Source organism: Panthera onca, chromosome B2 (assembly GCF_046562875.1).
Source record: "Panthera onca isolate mPanOnc1 chromosome B2, mPanOnc1 haplotype 2, whole genome shotgun sequence".
Taxonomy (NCBI): Eukaryota; Metazoa; Chordata; class Mammalia; order Carnivora; family Felidae; genus Panthera; species Panthera onca.
Window position 1 is genome coordinate 79,497,020 of NC_138343.1, and position 20,061 is coordinate 79,517,080.

The 20,061-nt window shown below is 36.2% G+C and overlaps 1 protein-coding gene across 4 annotated transcripts; it reads right to left on the reverse strand.

The window, feature by feature from the left end:
- Positions 1 to 1,754: 1,754 nt before the first annotated feature.
- Positions 1,755 to 19,954, reverse strand: SRSF12 (serine and arginine rich splicing factor 12). Of its 4 annotated transcripts, none has more exons than XM_060616165.3 (5): positions 19,723 to 19,954; positions 11,030 to 11,140; positions 10,068 to 10,179; positions 9,770 to 9,911; positions 1,755 to 4,434 (listed from the first exon to the last, which is right to left on the reverse strand). In XM_060616165.3, exons 4-5 carry the CDS (start codon positions 9,898 to 9,900, stop codon positions 4,065 to 4,067), a joined length of 501 nt encoding a protein of 166 aa, XP_060472148.1. In that variant the 5' UTR covers positions 9,901 to 9,911; positions 10,068 to 10,179; positions 11,030 to 11,140; positions 19,723 to 19,954; the 3' UTR covers positions 1,755 to 4,064. The 4 variants fall into 4 exon arrangements, with proteins under 4 accessions (XP_060472148.1, XP_060472145.1, XP_060472147.1 ...); XM_060616162.3 differs by lacking the exon at positions 11,030 to 11,140 and adding an exon at positions 11,501 to 11,607 and having other exon boundaries at positions 10,068 to 10,169; positions 19,723 to 19,894; XM_060616164.3 differs by lacking the exons at positions 11,030 to 11,140; positions 19,723 to 19,954 and adding exons at positions 11,501 to 11,607; positions 19,269 to 19,668 and having other exon boundaries at positions 10,068 to 10,169.
- Positions 19,955 to 20,061: the final 107 nt, after the last annotated feature.

The window sequence follows — 20,061 nt, forward strand, 5'->3', positions numbered from 1 at the left end:
ACAGAATCCGAAGCAGGCTCCAGGCTCCAAGCTGTCAACACAGAGCCCGACATGGGGCTCGAACTCACGAACCGTGAGATCATGACCTGAGCCAAAGTTGAACACTTAACCAACTGAGCCACCCAGGCGCCCCCCAATTACACTTTTTTAAACATTTTAATTTCTTTTTTGAGAGAGAAAATCTTAAGGCTCCACATTCAGGAAAGAGCCCAATGCAGGGCTTGATCCCATGACCCTGGGATCATGACCTGAGCCGAAATCAAGATTGGATGTTCAACCAACCGAGCCACCCAGGTACCCCAAGATATCCTTGATTTTAACTTGTAATCTATTTACTATAAACATGTAGGTTGGATACGGTGTTTTAAATTAAATGAACCATATACTTAAAATCACCTACTTTTATAAAACAGTAACCATCTATCTACTCACAAGTTGGTACTATTTCTTAAGTTCACAGTTGCAGTATATTCCTAGAATGTAAGACTCATATATCCCTTTACTCTAAACAGAATAAAAACATTATAATTTTGGAGGGAAAATACTACTGATGTGGTATAATAGTCTGTTTCCTATTTCAGTCTTTTTTCCACAGGATTCCTTTAAGTAAAAAAAAAAAAAAAAAAAAAATGGTACATCATTATTGTATTGATTAGAGATAAGCTGAATCAACCTGGAATATCTAACACTTCTGTCAGAGAATACATTTCTAAAAAGGCTTATTGATTCAATTACCTTTATATTCAATTTGCTTAACTTTATAGGTATACAAGACATACATTTTCCAGAGGGCCTAAACTGACCTCATAAACCAATGCCAGAGTTCATGATATGATCATAAATACCCCCATTCATCAAGGGAGTGATTTTGATGATAAGGTGTATAATCCTCATGTAATACTTGAAAGTGTCTTCTAGTTATCTGTAGATAAGTTATGAGTCCAAAATCCCTATCTCACTGAACCACTGGTCCTTAAATTCTTGGGAGTCATTGACTTGTTTGAAAATCTACAGGGGATAGACCTAAAGCTTTGGTTCTACGATGCCAAATTAACATCTCTGCACCAGACCATACTGCTTAAGTTCCTAAGTATCATGTTGAGGGTAGAGTTTACATATATATTCAAGCCCCTAAACATGGGGCTTGAACTCACCACCCCAAGATCAAGAGTCACATTCTCTACCAACTGACCCAGCCAAGCGCCCCTAACTAGCATATATTTATCTACATACAAATACTCCCAAGTATTCTGTTTGGAAAATACTTAATTTTTAATTCTAAGAAATTACAATTTTAATATAGTTTAGAGGAAGTGTAAAAGTATTTCTAAATACTTCCTTTACATTTTTACTCATTTTGCCTTTTGCAAAAAAGGGATGAGAATAAAGGCAGACGTCCTTATTTGTAATATAATGGTATGTCTTAGAATAGTTATAGCTCAAGTAAACATTACAAATAATAAAGTCTTGAATTTATTTTCATTTAAAAGTAAGCTAGCCCAGTGACAAAGGTTAAATCCTAGGGTCCAAATAAAAAATCTGCCATATTCCACTGTTTGCAGCTACAAAATATCAGCTGCTATATGGAAATTATTATTCATGAGGAGAAAGAAAACAAGCAGTTGTAGTGGCCATTTTTATATTATTTGACATTAACTTATCCTCCGATCCTGAACAAATGTAGATAGTGCCCCTATGCTAAACTTGAGAAGTACCTAAGTAAATATATTATCGTTAAAGAAAATGATCACAGATGTGTAAAACATTTGCTTTATTAACAATCTCACCCATAAGTATCCTCCCTTAAATGGTTCAAGAAACAATGCTATAACCAAAGTGAATCCTGAATAGAGATATACCCAGAAGACAATTTCTCAAGGAACTAGCACAAGTGTCGATTTCCACTAAGACACAGAACCCATTTTCACTTATAATCATTTATTTTCCTAATTCTATTTTCTCCTTTCCCTCTAAACATTATCTTAGTTTAGCATATTATCTGTCAAAGACTTCTTCCAAAAAGCATAACAGGGAGAGGCAGTGTGGAGTCCAGCCACCGACGACTCCCAAAATCTAATAGCTGTGTGACCTAATGCAATCACTGAACCTCTCTGCATCTCTCTTTCCTTATCTGCAGTGGTATTTATCTCATACAGCTGTTGTGATGATGAGTGAATCATATAAAACTTATAAAGCAGTGTCAAGTCAATGCTCAAAAAAGTCTGAACTATTATTCCAGTTTTTCCATCAAATCAAATAGGATCCTCCTAAGAAGACTAAAGATTACCATGGAAAACCAAATCAGAGGTAAATCAAAGGATAAGCATGTTCAGAAACACTGCCATATGAAAAAAATAAAAACAAGAAAAAAGAAACTGCTGTATTAACTTTTTACTAAGATATAATTAAATGAAAAGTAAAGACACTATAATCAATTCTTACTTAGCATTTCAAATGACTGCGTATGTGTGTGGATAAACCCAAACATTTATTCAGAAAATATAAAACATTACTATTAATATTTGTTTGTTCTTTCTTTGGACTATCCTTTAGATTTTCAACAGTGCCATGTAATTTTATAACTAAATTTTATTACAGCTGAACACTTCAAAGAGTTGCAGTTTTGAAACAAATTCTACTATGATTAGAGAAAATGTATCCAGAAAGTACTGTACAGTATACATGAATTTATGGTACTTGTCCAAATATCACCAGCATATTATTTTGTTAAGTTGTTTCTTACATAGGGTCTAAAACGCAAAGAAAAATGGAATTTGTATTAAAAAAAAAAAAAATAGAAGCAACACTGGCTTCTATACGCCAAAAATAGAAGACAGATTTTTCTTATGCACTCTAGATACAAATATTAACTGTATGGACTGAGAACTTTTAATTTTCAATATAATTCAACAAAGTACACAAGTAGAACTCTATAAATATATTCCCTATAGTAATCATATGCAAAACCATTTTATCACAAATACTACCAAAACCCTCTGAAAAACGTAAACTACAAACACATTTTTAAAGAAATTCTCAGTTTTAACAACTACAAAAGCAATAATAAAGTTATTTGGTTTATAAAAATGAAGGGCAGTGTAAAGTAAATCTGAATACCACAAAGCTTTATAGAGGATGCAATCTTGAATTCCTTACTACGTTACTAAACACTTTCAAAAATAATAGGACTTATTCTACACAATTTAAAGTCTTGAGCTAGAGCTCTAAGAAGAATTCAGTAGATGAAAAGTAGGTATGTAGAAATCATGTTATAAAATATGATTTTTATACAAAATGTACCACTACTCTTCAAATGTATAAGGCTTAATATGAGTATTTTTGGATTATGAGTGCTGTATACAAGTTTTAGAGTAGTCTCCAACCATTCAAAATTCAGTATTTTTTATATGTTTTGATATTTCTGAAGTGAATGAACACAGTACAGGATGTAATTTAATGTCAACTTTATACTGTTCCACATGGTAAAAATAAAAGCTTTTTTGAGCTCAGGAGAGAATGTATCTTTTGAATTCTTGATCTCTATATAGATTCTTCTTTCAGGAATGTCAGAATTTTGTAATATGAACTAATAGCCACTAGGAATTGGTCCAAGTTTAAAGAGAAGATACAACCGAGACATAAGGTGTCAAATAGTTTAAGTCTTCCCTTTGCAATTATACAGTCATTATTTTTTACATGAAAGTAAAAGTGCTTTAAAGTAAAAAATCTTTATGTAAAATGTATCAGTATTACTAATACTTAATATCCAAGTAGAATTTTCTACATTAATTTCATTTTACCCATTTCTTCTGAAAAGTACCATTCTGCCACAAGGTAAACAAAAAATGGTCCATAAAATGGTGACATCAGACACATCATAATTTGTGGTATGGGCCCTTTAAATTGAGACCAAATCTTTATTAACCCAAAGCTAGAGAGACTTTATTTGTTGCACATGCCCAAAGTAACTCACATTTTCTATAAGCCTTGAAGAATTTTTATTTAGCATAATGAGAGGTTTAATGACTTATATTCAAGACTATGTAGCACTCTTCTGCTGCTGTTCACCAGCTGTTTTTATGATGATAACTCCGAGATCTGGAATGTGATCGAAAATGAGAGTGTTTTGCTGTTTGTGCTTTAGCTTCAGAATTGGTATACCCCTTGGGAGATTTACAAGGGGATCTTGCTATGGAGTCAGAATGTCTTCCATGTGATCTTGATTTGGTTCCTGAGCTAGTCTGCTTTTGAGGTGAACTTGATTGTGATTTTCCTATTGACTTGGATCTTTTTGGTAACGACTTGGACCTTGACCGTCCTCTAGAACCAGAATTCCTTCTTGGAGTTCTTGACTGCCTTGCTGAGGTAGACCGCCTTGGTAGTGATTTGGAGCGAGATTTAGATTGGCTATAAGAAAATCGCCTGTGTCGAGACCTGCAAATATCCATAAATGTTAACAGTATATATTTCACACAAAAACATTTAATAGGTTTAGAAACAGCAACTTTAGGAATGTATACATTTTACATAATATTAGTTATGATTTCACTGGATAAACTAAAAGAAACAATTTTAATTTTGCTATGCATGCTTTTAGTTCAAATGTAAGTACCAAGTCTGTAATATTTGTTATACTAGAATGTATGACCAAAAGATTTTTACTTTGCTAGATTTATCTTATGATACAGGTCAGTTCTGAAAAATGCCCTGCATAATAAATCTGGGTTATACAACTCCTAAGAGGTATGAAAATCTGAAGGGAAAAAAAGATTAAAAAAAAGAGAGAAAGTAACTATTTAAAGTTTATTAAATAATGCTTATAAAAACCAAAACCAAAACCAAATGCAGGACTTTTGAATCCCACCATGATAGAGCAACTTGTATTAGACTAATCTTCCCACGGAAAACAGCTATATAAAGAAGCTAAACAACATTTATAAAACAACTGTTTAAAGGTATTAGAGAATAACCAACCAACCCTAGCAGAACTTGAGGGGTTACAAACCATGGCTCTTTTACAAAGACCATGTTCCAAATGTTGGCATGGTGGAACTGAACCCAAACAGAAAATGGCTATTTGACTAAGCATATTAACAGACAAATTAGGATTCAGGACTACCAAAATGGTTGGGACTAAAGAGGCAAAATCTCAGAGATGAGAAAATGGCAGTCAAGAAATCTCCTAAAATTTGCCTACAAATTCTCTTCAAGTCACTGGCCATCTTTTAAGCTGTGCACATAAAGGATGAGACTCCTAGAGGTCAAGAAAAAGAGCAGTTGGAAGATTCAAGAATTAAGATGAAATTCTATCAGACACACAGTGCTGGGGAGAGAGGCTGGAGTTCAACCCCCAAAAGGTCAAAGAGCCTTGAGTAACAACCCAGGCTTTCAATTAAGAACCCAGAAGGGCCATATCCTACCGATCAGTCTTAACAATGCCTCAAACAAGCCTTGAAAAGATCAAGGTGATCTGCCAATACTCCTCCACCTACTAGAAGAAACTTCCTTTGGAGGATATCATCCAAAGCACTGCAAGTTTTCATCGACGATGTCCAACATCCAATAAAGAAATCCATGAAATATGTCAAAAATAGATAAAAATGACTAAAAGCTAAGGAAATACAAGACAAAAAAAAAAAAAAAAACAGACCCAAAGTAATTTGGATATTGGCATTATTCAGACAGGAATTTTTAAAAATGACTATGACCAATGTCCTATCAAGAAAATAAGAAGACAGGCAAAACAGATTAAAAAATGGAGAAGTTCAACAGAATATTGGAATCTGTAGAAAGAAACAAATGGACATTTTAAGAACTGAAAATATATATCTGAAATGTAAAAGTCACTAGATAAATTTAACAGCAATCAATATACAGAAGAAAAAGTGAACTGAACTATAAAACAGATTATTAGAAAAACATATATACTGAAACACAATGAGAGAAAAGGAATTTTAAGAAATCCAGAACAAAGCCTAAGAGATATGTACACAGTCACACAGCCAAAAAGAAAAAATGGACGAGGCAGAAGCCATATTTGAAGAGATAATAGCCTAGCATTTTCCCAAACTAATGAAAAGCATCAACTCACAATTTCAAGCAGCTCATTAAACCCTGGAGAATAAGATACATTACCTGTAAAGGAGCAACATTAAGACTGACAGCTGACTATAAATATCAAGAAATGATAGAGTAATTTTTTTTCTTTTGCTTATATAACAAAGGTTTTATTACTTTAAGTAAAACTGTTAACAAAGTGATAGCTTTCCCAGTCGGCTTCTTAATGCATTTAACAAGTAACATTCTTGACAGAATAATTTTCTTTAAGTGTTTATTTTGGAGAGAAAGAATGTGAGTAAGGGAAGGGCAGAGAGAGGGAGACAGAGGATCGAAAGCAGGTTCCATGCTGAGAGCGCAGAGCCCAATGTGGGGCTCGAACTCACAAATCGTGAGATCAAGACCTGAGCTGAAATCAAGAATAAGACTCAAGTGACTGAGCCACCCAGGCGCCCCACTAGTTTGTTTTTTTATCCATATCCACTAAAGACAAAATAAGAGACCTCTTTTTAGTCTAAGATAATAGCACTTATACTGTATTTACTTATAGTATATGTTAGGCTTATACATACACTACTCCATTCATACGCATGCACATATGCACACACAAAATCTGATCCTTATGAATGTCATGAGAACTAGGTAAGATTTGCATTCTCTATACTATAATTTTACAAATGGAAAAAACTGAGGTCAGAGAGATCAAGCAATGATCTTATGATGAGTACAAAGCAAAACAGCATTGTTACAAGAAGATGTGGTTCTTTCTATTCCTGATACTTCATGATGATTTGGGATAATTTATGGACATTTTTTTTTAAACTATAACCTATTTTTTAAATGTTTTATTTATATTTAAGACTGAGAGCACAAGTGGGGGAGGGACAGAGAAAAAAGGGGACAAAGGATCTGAAGCAGGCTTTGCAATGACAGCAGTGAGCCCTATGTGGGGCTCAAACCCACGAACTGGGAGATCATGACCTGACCGAAGTCAGACACTCAAACAACTAAACCACCCAGGCGCCCCAATAGACATTGTTAAATTTTCTCCAGCTAAGTGTTATACTTTACTTTTACTAGGAGGCATAAAATGATGTGAATATTTGCTGTTTTTTGATTAATCAGGAGAAAAACTGGTTAACTATGGCTCTAATACATTTGGGAAACAACTGACATTCCTAATGAATAAAATGGGCAATTTACTTTTCTTTTTTCTTTCACAAACTTGTCTTCTTCACAAGGGCCAATGGATATTATTAAGTTACAACAGTTGTTGCGTTAGGCACAATATTATACCTCCTTTAATCTTTGATATAAACATCATTCATTTAAAAATAATAAATAAATAATTCATTCATTTTATACATACCACCTGTATCATTCTAAACTTATGCTAAAATATATATGTATAGTTTCTACATATGTATAGTTATATGTATACATATATATAATATATATGTGTATAGTATATAAATATAAAATTCATAGTAATGTAAACTGTTGAACATTACTTCCTTATATCCTCCGTAAAGTCAGAAGCAGTACCACTGTTATCAGTGTGGCTTTCCTATATATAAGGCATGTAAAAGTTTTTTAAAATCTTGATTTGCTTTCACTATGTTTTAAGTTCTATAAATATAATTTTGTATTTTAAATATAGAAACTATATATCAGAGCTAAATCTCAAATAATGAATCAATGGGAAAATGGCTTTCCCTTAGCCACGGACAAACTTGACTGTTCTCCATAGATGCAAAGGAGGTTTTATATTCTTATACTATCAGAGAAAATATGATAAAAGAGATCATGTTCCAGATAGGACTGTTTCTAAATATTTCTTCACCAATCTCGGTAATGGCTCAATCCTGACTGGGTTTTCCTGGATTATAAAAGGTGCTTAGGGCTTCCTCCCTGCTTCATGCCTCCCTAAGGATGGGCCAAATCAACATATTTTTTCACACACAAGGAGAAGTACTGAACTGCTACGTAAGATCCTAGAGCCCTGACAGGGCCATATTTTCTAGCAATCAGGATTCCTGGATATTAAAAACTCATAGAAGGTAGATGTAGTTCTCACTTCCTATCTTTGACTTCCACTTGGCTGGAGGGATTGGAGTCAGGTCACTCCACAGTCGTGTTTTTAAATCTGGGAACCTGGGGCAAAGATTAACTCTCTAGCTCTGGTACATATACCATATACTGCGCTTTTTCTTGGCTAGGCTCTTGGAGTTGAGGAACGGAGGGATCAGAGTGAAAGTGAGCAGCCCTGGTGATCTTTGATCTTAAGTTATATGGGCCTATATAGAGTTTAGGTGTACTACATGTGGCCCAGGAGTGCTCTTATTTCTCACAGAAAAAAGGATATTCGTGTAAATGCTGATCATTTTTTTTACATTTTTTAAATGTTTATTTATCTTTGAGAAAGAGAGATAAGGATGAGCAGGGGAGGGGCAGAGAGAGAGGAAGACACAGAATCTGAAGCAGACTCCAGGCTCCAAGCTGTCAGCACAGAGCTGGATGCAGGGCTCAAACTCATGGACCATGAGATCATGGCCTAAGCTGAAGTCAGATGCTTAACTGACTGAGCCACCCAGGCACCTCTCTTTTTTTTTTTTTTTAAAGTAAACTCTACACTTGGCACCTGGGTGGCTCAGTCGATTAAGCATCCGACTTCGGCTCAGGTCATGATCTCATGGTTTGTGGGTTCGAGCCCCGTGTCAGGCTCTGTGCTGACATGGACTCTGCTTGGGATTCTGTGTCTCCCTCTCTTTCTGCTCTTCCCCCACTCATGTTCTGTCTCTCTCTCCTCCAAAAATAAATAAACATTAAAAAAAAAAAAAAAAAGTAAACTCTACACCCAACATGAGGCTCAAACTTATGACCCCAAGATCAAGAGCAAGAGTTGCATGTTCCACTGACTGAACCCCAAAGCTGATCATTCTTAAAGAAAATTTACCTTAAAATTCTACATGTCTATGAAAAAATTACAGCACTAAAACTCAAGATAAATACAATTATTTAAGAATTTAAGAATGCTAATACAATTTCAGTTATTACTTAAATAACTTCAAGTTAATTAATTTTCATTGTGTTTTACTATTTTTTTAATTATTTTTTATTATTAGTGATTTACTATTATTCTAACAGAAACAAAGTCCTGGCTAGCAATATAAATAACCTGCAAATATCTTTTTCTGAAAAAACTTACTATTTTCATGTCTTCTTAGAATAGTACCATACTTATAATTTGTTTTTGAAAATAATTTACCTTTTATAAATATATTGATTTACATTAATTTTAAGTTCAATCTCCTGTCACAAGTGATTATATTTCTTATGAGTTTTTAGTCATCCCGAACTTAAATTCTTAATTATTCTGTTCAGTTAGGAAAACTTTATTTTTTTTAATTCCACTTTATATGTCAAGTATACATTTTAAAATTTTTTGTTTTTTCTTCAGTACATATTACTTTTCTATTTAAAAAGGTTAAAATTAAGTCTGTCATGAAATAAAAACACTGGAAGGTACCCAATATACCCAAGTTAAATAACAATATACTTCAAATAGAGAGGAGCATATCGTTTTTAAAAAAGTTGACCTTTATGTATATTAAACAAAATGATTCTGAGGCCTGTTTTTGAAAACCCTTTAAAATGTTTTCCAGAAAAAGTAGAAAATTAAGTTTTCAATCCTCCTGTATTTTGTACTCACTCTTTAAGGCTATCAGATCGTCTCCTATTTCTTCCCCATGAAGAGCTTCTACTTCGAGTTCTCCTTTGGCTGGGGCTTCTTGACCGCCTATGATCACTTGGAGAACAAGGGTGACGTTCTTTTGATTTCATTTGGCCTGGTGCTAGAATATGAAATAATTTATTACCTGAAAACCTCAGTAACAGCTATTCAAATAGTATTCTTTTCTGAAAGAATTTAAAATAAAAAAAAAAAAAATCTGTCAGAGCTAAAACTCATTCTGCTGAATAAACAAGATCTAATGTTTAGTCACACTTACTTTTTCGATCACCTTGTGCAAACTGTATTTCAATTTGACGGCCACATACCCACTTTCTATTGAGGTTATAAAGAGCATCTTCAGCATCGCGAACATCTTCAAATATGACTAGCTGTTAAGGATACTTTGAACGTCAGATATCAAGTAAAAATATTATTTTTATAGAATTATTTACATGTGACATGAAATTAATAGGAAAAAACAACTCCAAGTTATTAAGCTCATATATATATATATATATATATATATATATATACACATATATATATATAAAATCAGAAATTTCACTTTTATTATGAAAACAAAATGTCCCCTTATGATTTAGAAGAATCCATCTAAAAGTAAGAACAGAAACAAACGTGTAACTACACTTCTAATGCACACATTAGTGTAGCTGCAGTATGCATTTATAATGTGAAAGAACATGTTATGAGAAAAAAATAAGTCCAACACTGGCTAGGATTAAAAAAAAAAATTGTTTAGGCTCTCCCTTCTTTCAGGTAAAAGATTCATCAGGTTTTTCATCATACAGAAGCCTTTATTCTGAAATTATAATTACTCTTTCACTAAAAGGCTTTTTGATTATGACATTTAGGAAAAATTACTTACTATAAACAAAACTGCAAAGATACATGTAACTTAAAATATTACACCTTTAAAAATGATATTTACTTTTGAACCTACTATTTTAAAATACTTTTATGTTTTTATTACTTGGGATATAATTATAAAAAAAACACAAAAGCAATCTGTGAACATCTGGAGTTACATATATTGGTTTGTAATACCCCACTAAACTTCCTTACCTACGTAAATTATATATTAAACCTGACTAAAATGGAAATAAACTATAGAAAATGACTAGCTGTTTTTCAGGAGGTTGTTCACGGGTTTAATTTTTTAAAAATAGAAAACAGAAAAAGCTCAAGAAACGCAATACAAAATGAGACTTTGGCAATTACCTCAATGTCACTTGATCTTGAACCTTGACCTTTACTCTTTAAGGCTTGCAAGATGGACTTTATAAGAGACGCAGAACCAACAAAATCAGACTTGGCTTTGACTCTGGAACTCTGAATAAATGTAGGAAAGCCGAAGTCTCAACCTGGTGTTGGCTTTGTCTTTTGCTTGATAAAGACTTCCCCTCTTCCAGGTCTTTATATCTGTGTCCACCCTCCCTCTTTACTCCTTGATGCTTGAACTTTAGGTGCCTTTTTTCTCGCCTGCTTGGTTTATGCTTGGATTCTAGCTAACAGGTTGGTTCAAACTGGGGGGTGCTTGCCAGCTACTGTGGACTGCTTTAGATTTTCTGAGATAGAGAAATAAACACATTTAATTAGGCAATATTAATCTCATAACATATGCTCCTGAATACACATGCATATCTGCACAGATATACAGTACATTCATATGCACACAGTAAAACAAAGGATATTGAACATAAGCAAATCCTCTTGGGCGGCGGGTGTAGAAGTCAAGTGGAATGTAAACGTCTACTATAGGGCCATAGCGACCAAACTCACGGCGCAAGTCCTCAGGCCTGAAGTGTTTTAGAAATAAGGCAAAGAAATATGAATAGCTGGATTAAAATATTTTGCCTACGGAAATCCAGTTGAAACCTTCAAAAGAAAGTATTATCTAGACCAGTATTATCTAAAATTGTCATAATAATCACCCAGGGTTTAGGAAGGAGGAAAAAAGAAAGCAAATCCTCAGGCCTCACTTGTAGAGATTCTGATTTAAAAGATCTGCATTAGGGGCTGGAAATCTGTATTTTTATAAGCACTCCAGGTGGCTGTTCGGATTGGGGAAAAAACGACCAAGGAAAGTTATTATCCATCTTTGAAAGTGACTTTTATTAAAAGATATTTCAATTGTCAATATAAAAAGTTCTGTTAACTATTTCATTAAGAACACATTCATTTGCCTCACTATAATTTCACGTTTATGTTAATTTTGTTTTCAGATGGCAAGGATTAGCTGCTAAAGAAGTCCTAAAATTATTTCTCAGGGTTTAAAGAAAACTGTTTTACTATTAAACATAAAGCAAAATAACTACCATATTCTTAAATTTGATAAGTATTTTTAAGCCTCCTATATGCCTTCTACTGTGACAGGTACTAAAAAGGGGACACCAAAGGAATATTTAGCTTATTTGTCTTCATGGAGCAACAACTTAAACTGAAGAGACAAAATACTTAGCATTTATAGCTGACAATTAGAGTACATTTACAATCCAGCTACTGTTCACCTTAATGCTAACAATTTTATGGTTGTTTAAAGGTGAGGGCACAGACAGATGAATTCACCTAAGGTCAGCAAGCCAGCATATGATAGAACTAGAATCAAACATCCACAACCTGACACTCGTCTGTGTTCTGAATCACTGCACCGTACCGCCTCATGGAGATCTTAGAGATTCAGCATCAAGCTATGAGCACAAAACGTGGCCCAGAAGAAATGAGTCCTTCAAAACATATTATGCAGAAAGAAGACTCAAAGATGACTGCAAAGCTGCTAGCTTGGGCAAATGGAAGAAAGACAGTGTCCATGACAAAAATGAGATCGCTGGAAAAGAGAAGTTAGATTGATGAGGGAGGAGAGAGGCAAAAGAAATGCTGGATTTGAGGTGATGGCCGAACATCCGTAAGAGCTCGGTAAACAGGGGGCCTGGCTGGCTCAGTAGGTAGAGCATGTAACTCTTGATCTCGGGGTTGTGAGTTCGAGCCCGATGTTGGGTGCAGAGATCACTCAAAAAAATAAAATAAAATCTTTAAAAAAAAGAGTTATGTAAACAACTGAAAATTATTATTAAATAAATTTATTTTCCTTTCAAGACTAAAAGTCAGTGATTAAAGCTAGAGATGTGAATTCACCACACGGTGCAACTGACATGACATCCTTTATTGTACTTTTTTTCATTTAATACTTATTATAAAATGTTTAATTGTCTGCCTTCCCTGAAACTATTATCTTTGGAGGGTAGTGACAATGTCTTTCTTTCATTTACTCATTCAACAAATATTTACTGAGCACCTACTCTGGCCAGCCTGTAGCGATGTGATGAAGAACAACATTCCTGCTGCCACAGAACACAAGACAACAGGGTAATGACTCTCAGCCATTCCTGAGTATTAGAATCATTTGTGAAGGAGATGTTATAAAAACAGGTACTCCAGCCTGATGCATTAACCTTGGACCCAATTAGTACTTCCCCTGGTGGGCCCCAGGTAGGTTTAGTTTTTTTAAGGGTTTCACAGGCAATTCTGAGAATCAGGGTTGAGAATCACTTTTAAAGCAGGTGTCTTCACCAGTGTACCTTAGCATCATTGCTTGGCACAAAGTAGGCACTCAAAATATTGAGTTACCATTTAAGAGTCAAGGAGAATGAGAATGAGAGAAGTTACCTTGCCCAGAGGTACATATAGCTAGCAGCAAAGCTAGACTTCAAATGAATTTTCTGAGGCAACCAATCCCTTCAACAAATGTGAGTGCCTGACAGGAAAAGGATCCTAGATGGTGTAATGGAGGCTGGGGCAATGTGTGTCACGGAGGCTTGGAATCCCAGAAGCCAAGGGTGACAGAAATCTGAAGAAGCCAAACTTCCAAAAGAGCTGGCTCCCATTGTCACCACTGCCACAGCTATTAGCTGTTGTTTTGCTCTCATTTATTTTTGTATTTTTGGTGTCATCTATTTTGACATTCAGAAAATAGAGAATACAATAAACACTTATGTATCCACCAAGATTTAGTATATCTCAATATTTGTCATCATTTTCAGTGATTTTTTTAGAAACAAGATGTATTATTCTACCTTAGAGACAATCATTGGTGTTTATTATTCCTCTGCATAATTTTGTATTTTTACTGTAAATTAATATATCCCTAATTACATGTTTTTGTATATGTCAAACTTCATATAAATGGTATCAGACTATTTATATAATTTTACTCCTTCTCCTCCCTTGAAATTTCTCTATGTAGCCCTAGTTCACTCATTTTAACTCTGTATTGGTATTATCAATAAATCACAATTTACTTATCCATCTTTCTGTGGATAAACATTTAAGATGCTATCTGTTTTTTAAACTGCAAACTATGCTGCAGCATATGTTATGATACAAGTGCCATGCAGAGCTCTGCTAGATTCCTGGGATGCATCACAATGCAACTGGTGGGCCGGAGAGCACGCTGATCTTCAGCTTCTACTGAACTACATGAAGAGAACTACATGTTCTCCAAAGTGACCAAATCAATCTATACTCCTCAAAACCTACATAAGAATTCCACTGCTCCACCTCCTCATTAACACTTTTAATTCTTATCATCCTGAAGCATATAAAGTGAATGGGTATCTTAATGTTTTAATTTTAATTTACCTAACAACCAGTTAGGTGCAACATATTTTCATGTGTTATGGGTCAGTTGTTTCCTGTTAATACCTACCAGCAGTATTTCTGGGTTAAAGAAGATGTGTAATTTTTATATACTGTAATTTTTATGAAACTGCCACAGTCCTGCAAAGTGGTTGTGCCATTTTATACTCCCACCCACAATGTATGAGTTTCAGTTAGGCTAATCTTTGTTAGCACTTTCTAGGTTGTCAGATTTTTGGTTTTTTTGTTTTTTATCTTAGCCATTGAAGTGGGAGTTAGGTGGAATCTCACTGTGGTGGTTTTTTTCGGTTTAATGTTTATTTATCTTGTGAGAGAAGAACAAGGGGAAGGGGAAGAGAGAGGGAGAGAGAATCCCAAGCAGACTTGGTCGCTGTCAGCACAGAGCCCTGCATGGGGCTTGATCTCACTAACAGTGAGATCATGACCTGAGCCTGAATAAAGTTGGATACTTAACCAACTGAGCCACCCAGGAGCCCTCTCACTGTGGTTTTAATTTGCACTTCCAAATCACAAATGATCTCAAGCACTTTTTCATGTGCTAATTTTCCTTGTGAAGTGTCTGTTGGAGCTTTCTGCCCATTTTTAATGTTTGTCTCTTTTACTACTGAGTTGTAAAAGTTCTTTACATATTCTGAAAAAAAGTCCTTTGTATTGCTTTGTGTATGTTTTGTGAATATTTTCTCTCAGTCTGTAGCATGACTATTTACTGTCTTAATAGCATTTCTTAATGAACAAGAATTTTAAATTAGAGAAATCTAATTTTTCAATATTCTTTTTTCTTTTATGGTAATTGCTTTCTTTGTCCTATAAGAAATCTTTGCCTATCCCCAGGTCATAAAGACATTCTTCTATGTTTTCTTCTAAAAGCTTTATTTTGTTATCTTTTCCATTTCAATTGATGATCCAGCTCAAATTGTGATGTGAAGTATAGGCTGCAGTTCATTTTCCCCAGTATGCACTGTCCATTTGTTGAAAAGATTTTCCTTTTTCCTTTTTCCACTGGTACCTTTGTTAAACATCAGCTGACTCTGTAAGTGTGGATTATTTATGGACTCTCTATTCTGTTCTATTAATCTATTTGTCCATCCTTAGGCCAATATCACACTGTCTTGATTACTATATATTTTTAGTAGGCCTTATGTCAGGTGAGTCTTCCAACTTCAGTGATCTTTTCCTAGATTATTTTGGCTAGTCTAGATCCTTTCCATATCAATATATTTTAGAATTAACTTGTCACTTCCTATTTCATGTATTTTTCAAATTTATTTATTATTTTTTTTAGTAATCTCTACATCCAACATGGGGCTCGAATTCACAACCCCAACATCAAGAGTGGCATACTCTGACTGAGCCAGCCAGGTGCCCCCAGTTTCTATTTTTTTAACAGCCTCTGATCAGGAACGTCTTGAATCTATAATATAATCAGTTTGGGGAGAACTGATAACTTAGCATTTTGTTTTCGAATCCAAGAACATGGTATATCAATTTATGTTGTCTTCTTTCTCTTGGCACTATATTGTATTTTTTGTGTAAAGGTTTTTATTACATGTTTTGTTGTTGTTCTTGTTAAACTTATTTCTGTTTTTTTGATACTAAGGCAAATGAAATTGTTTTAAATTTTTCATTTTCAACTGTTTACTGCTAATATATAAAAACAGATTTTTTGTAAGTTTATCTGGTATTCTGATAACTTACTAACTCATTACTTAAGGTTTACATAAACATGTCACCTAAGAATAGGGACAAGTTTTGCTTCTATCTTTATAATTTTTATGTTTTTTATTTATTTTTCTTCCCTTGTTACACTGGTTAGGGCCTGCAACAAAATGATGAATTGAGGTTGTAAGAGTGGGCATGTTTGGCTTGTTTTGATTTTAGGGGAAAAGCATTCGGCTTTTACCATTAAGTATCTTGTTAGCTATAGGCTTTTCATAGGTACCCTTTATTGGGCTGGGGAAGTTCCCTTCTATTCCAGTTTGCTGACACTTTTTCTCATGAATCTTGCTGAATTCTGTTTAATGCTTTTTCCGTATCACCATCAATATCAATATAGTCTCATACACACTGTAACCAAAGAATGCTACTAATTATGTCAAACGAGGTACTTGACGGTTGCTTCCCAACCTAACATGATGTTATGCATCAAAATGAGAATGTTATATTTGGGATTTGGACATTACTTTGTTCCATTAGAAAACTATATCTGACATTTAAAAAAAATTATTCTTCTACATAGTGCAAAAGCAAAGATATTAAAAGTAATATTCTTCCTGAACCAGATCTTGTTTCACCAGTGAAAAGAAAAATAATACAAATTAAAACAGCATGAAATGTATTTTAAAAATTTTTTTTAAAGTTTAAAAAAATTTTTTAAAGTAATCTCTACACCCAACGCGAGACTCAAACCTATAACCGTGAGATCGAGTCACATGCTCCACTGATTATGCTAACCAGGCACCCCTAAAATGTATTTTTAAGTCTTTCTTTAGTTTTTTTTTTTTTTTAAACATTTATTTATTACTGAGAGACAGACACAGAGCGTGAGCAGGGGAGGGGCAGAGAGAGAAGGAGACGCAGAATCCGAAGCAGGCTCCAGGCTCTGAGCTGTCAGCACAGAGCCCGACACAGAGCTCACAGAGCTCGAACTCACAAACTGTGAGATCATGACCTGAGCCGAAGTCGGTCACCTAACCAACTGAGCCACCCAACCGCCCCAAGTCTTTCTTTAGTTTTGATACTCAATTTCATTCCAAAAAAAATTTAAGCTAAGCCATAATACCTTTTAATGTCTTGTGCTTTATGGCACATATTAAAATGGCTACTGCAAAGAAGCATTCAAAAAAATTTTTTTTTGTTTATTTATTTTGTGTGAGAGAGAGCACACGGGAGAGGGAGACAGAGGGAGAGAGAGACAATCCCAAGCAGGCTTTGCACTGTCAGCACAGAGCCCAGTGTGGGGCCTGAACTCACGAACCGTGAGATCATGACCTGAGCTGAAGTCAAAAGAGGGTGCTTAACCGACTGAGTCACGTAGGTACCCATTTTTAAAATTTTTTAAAAGTTTGTATTATTTATTTTATGTGTGTGTGTGTGAGAGAGAGAGAGATAGAGCACGCACATGGGAGGGGCACAAAGAAGTATTTTAAATAAAATTTGGCTTTGTTATAGTTGCCATATTACCAGTTAACTTACACTGCATGCCACCCTGTACAAAAAAGCTTTTAATATAAGTTACACGTAATGATTCTACCTTCACAAAACTATTCAGCAGCTGGGCAATTTTAGATAAGAAACTTAATTTCTCCAAGCCTCAGTTTCTAATCTGTGAAATGGGATTAATAAAGAACATACATTACAGGGTTATTGGGAAAATCTAGTAAGATAATATATGCAAAATGTTTAGTACAGTGTTTAACACATAGTGAATACTCAACAAATGTCAGCGATTATTATTCCATTAATACAAATCTAGATGATTGCCCCCAGTGGCAGTACTAAAAAGTGGTGAAAAAACTGGAAAAAGAAATCAATAAATCTCAATTTTCAGTCTTGATTACTCATGGTGGATTATCTAGATCAGAAAACATGTGTCATGTGATGTGTTTTATTTGGCCTTAAGGTGTGCTGAAACATAAAACTGCCAATATTTTACAGCTTTTAAATCTACAAAAACAGGAATCTCATATAATTCAATTAAATAAATGCCAGCATTTTGGAACAGAGTTTACACAAACACAGGTTTCAGTTTCTTTAGAAAATTAGGACTTTGTGGCAACAAGTCCAAATGTCTATGTAGTAATTAGCTGCAGCTAGTAGTACCAGTTGCCATCCCCTTTATATGGCATGAGTTCTTTTCTATTTGCTACAATCCACACCATCCTATTGTGCCTTATAACCCAACAACTTTACTCATTCATATTACCCTGGCTAGCCCCTGTGGCTACTGGAACTGGAAACCTCTCTCTCTCTCTTTTTTGTAGACACACTAGAGAGACGAGATGCTTATTTAGATTCAGGTGGTCTTTAACTGTGGGATTTTTTTTTTTTTTTTTTTTTTACTCTACCCAAATTATAAGTATTTGTTTTCTATGTATTGATAAACAGGTTGAGAGGAGAAATATAAACACACGCATCTTTTAGATGTCATTAAGGTATATTAACCCACACTCTATAATTGTGACATACAGAATAGTAGGGATCAAATAAAAAAATACTGAACATTTACTCCTCAAAGGTAAACGACAATGATAACTCCAGATGGCTCTGGAGTCAAGGGCTCCAATATTTGAATATTTGAAGCCATTAAGCCCCAGTTAAATCATTAAAACTCTTAAGCTTCAGGTTTTCCTTGTGTATTATAAAGATGATATTGCATACCTAAAAAGGTTGAGCGGCGAATAAATTAGGTAAAACCAGTGAAATGGAAACGTCTATTTATGCCCCTATCCCACCCTCTATCATTCATTCCCTCTGGCTCCTGTTAAGGGAGAAAGTGCTTTATGATGAAGAGGTCATTCCTTAATATTTATGTTTAAGCACTATGTAGGCAAGAATTCTCAAGGCGGGGAGGGGGATGTGTGGACCGAGAGCATCTCACTGGACCAGGGAAGTCTATCCAAACCGTTATCATGGGTGTTTACACTGCACTCTGAACTTTATAGAAAAACATAAATCTCTTTCACTGAAGCCATCCTTTGTATTGTGCAGCAAAATGTAACCAGCATCCCTTGTAAGTAGACCACACTCAGAGAACGGGAAGAGTAAGGCCCAAGGTACTACGCATTATTTTATAATACGTTCTCACCATCCCCAATTCCTCTTCATCTAGGACACAAGACGCGCAGCTTTATCGGGGCACGGCGACAAAGGAGTCGAATCGCAGGCATTGGCCCGAGGGAAAACACTCTCGGCCAGGGGCGGGGAGGCACCCTGGCTACAGGGAAAGCAGAAGCCTGCGCGCCGCGGGTCCTCAAGCAGAGGATGGGCACCGATCTCCCGGGCGCGGGGCCCGGCCCCGGGGGTGCGCTGCGCCGGGGCGGAACGCCGGCCGGGAGAGGGGAGGCGCGAGTCCCGCCCCGGCCTGGAGCAGCCCGAGGGTTCGCACCGCTCCCGGGAAGGGCGCCTCCGCGGAAAGCACAGGCCCAGCCAGAGGCCAGGCAGGCGCCGGGCACAGCCGGGGGCCGCGACCCGGCTCCGCGACGCTGCCGTTACCCGGCCCCTCCCCCGCGCGCCAACCTGCGGCCGCAGCCGCCGCTCACCTGGTGGCGTCTGCGACGTTCCTGACGAACAGGGAGGTGTTGGGGGGCCTCGTGTAGCGCGACATGGCCGCTTCCTCCGTTGCCTTTGGGCCTGCCCGCGGCCGCCAGGCTCGCTCCGTTTCTCTCAGTCGCCGCTGCCGCCACAGCAGCTCCGCCGGCCCCCGGCGCGACCCCCTCCCCTCGGCCTCGGCCCCGCGAGCGCGCAGCCGCAGAGGCGGGCGCGGGGCGGGGGGGCGCTGCGCGGCGCGAGCTTGTCCGTGCAGACCGCGCGGGGGCGGAGCCCGAGCCGAGGGGATCCGGGGAGGGGGAGGCGCGGGGTCCTGAAGATCCAGGGAATCC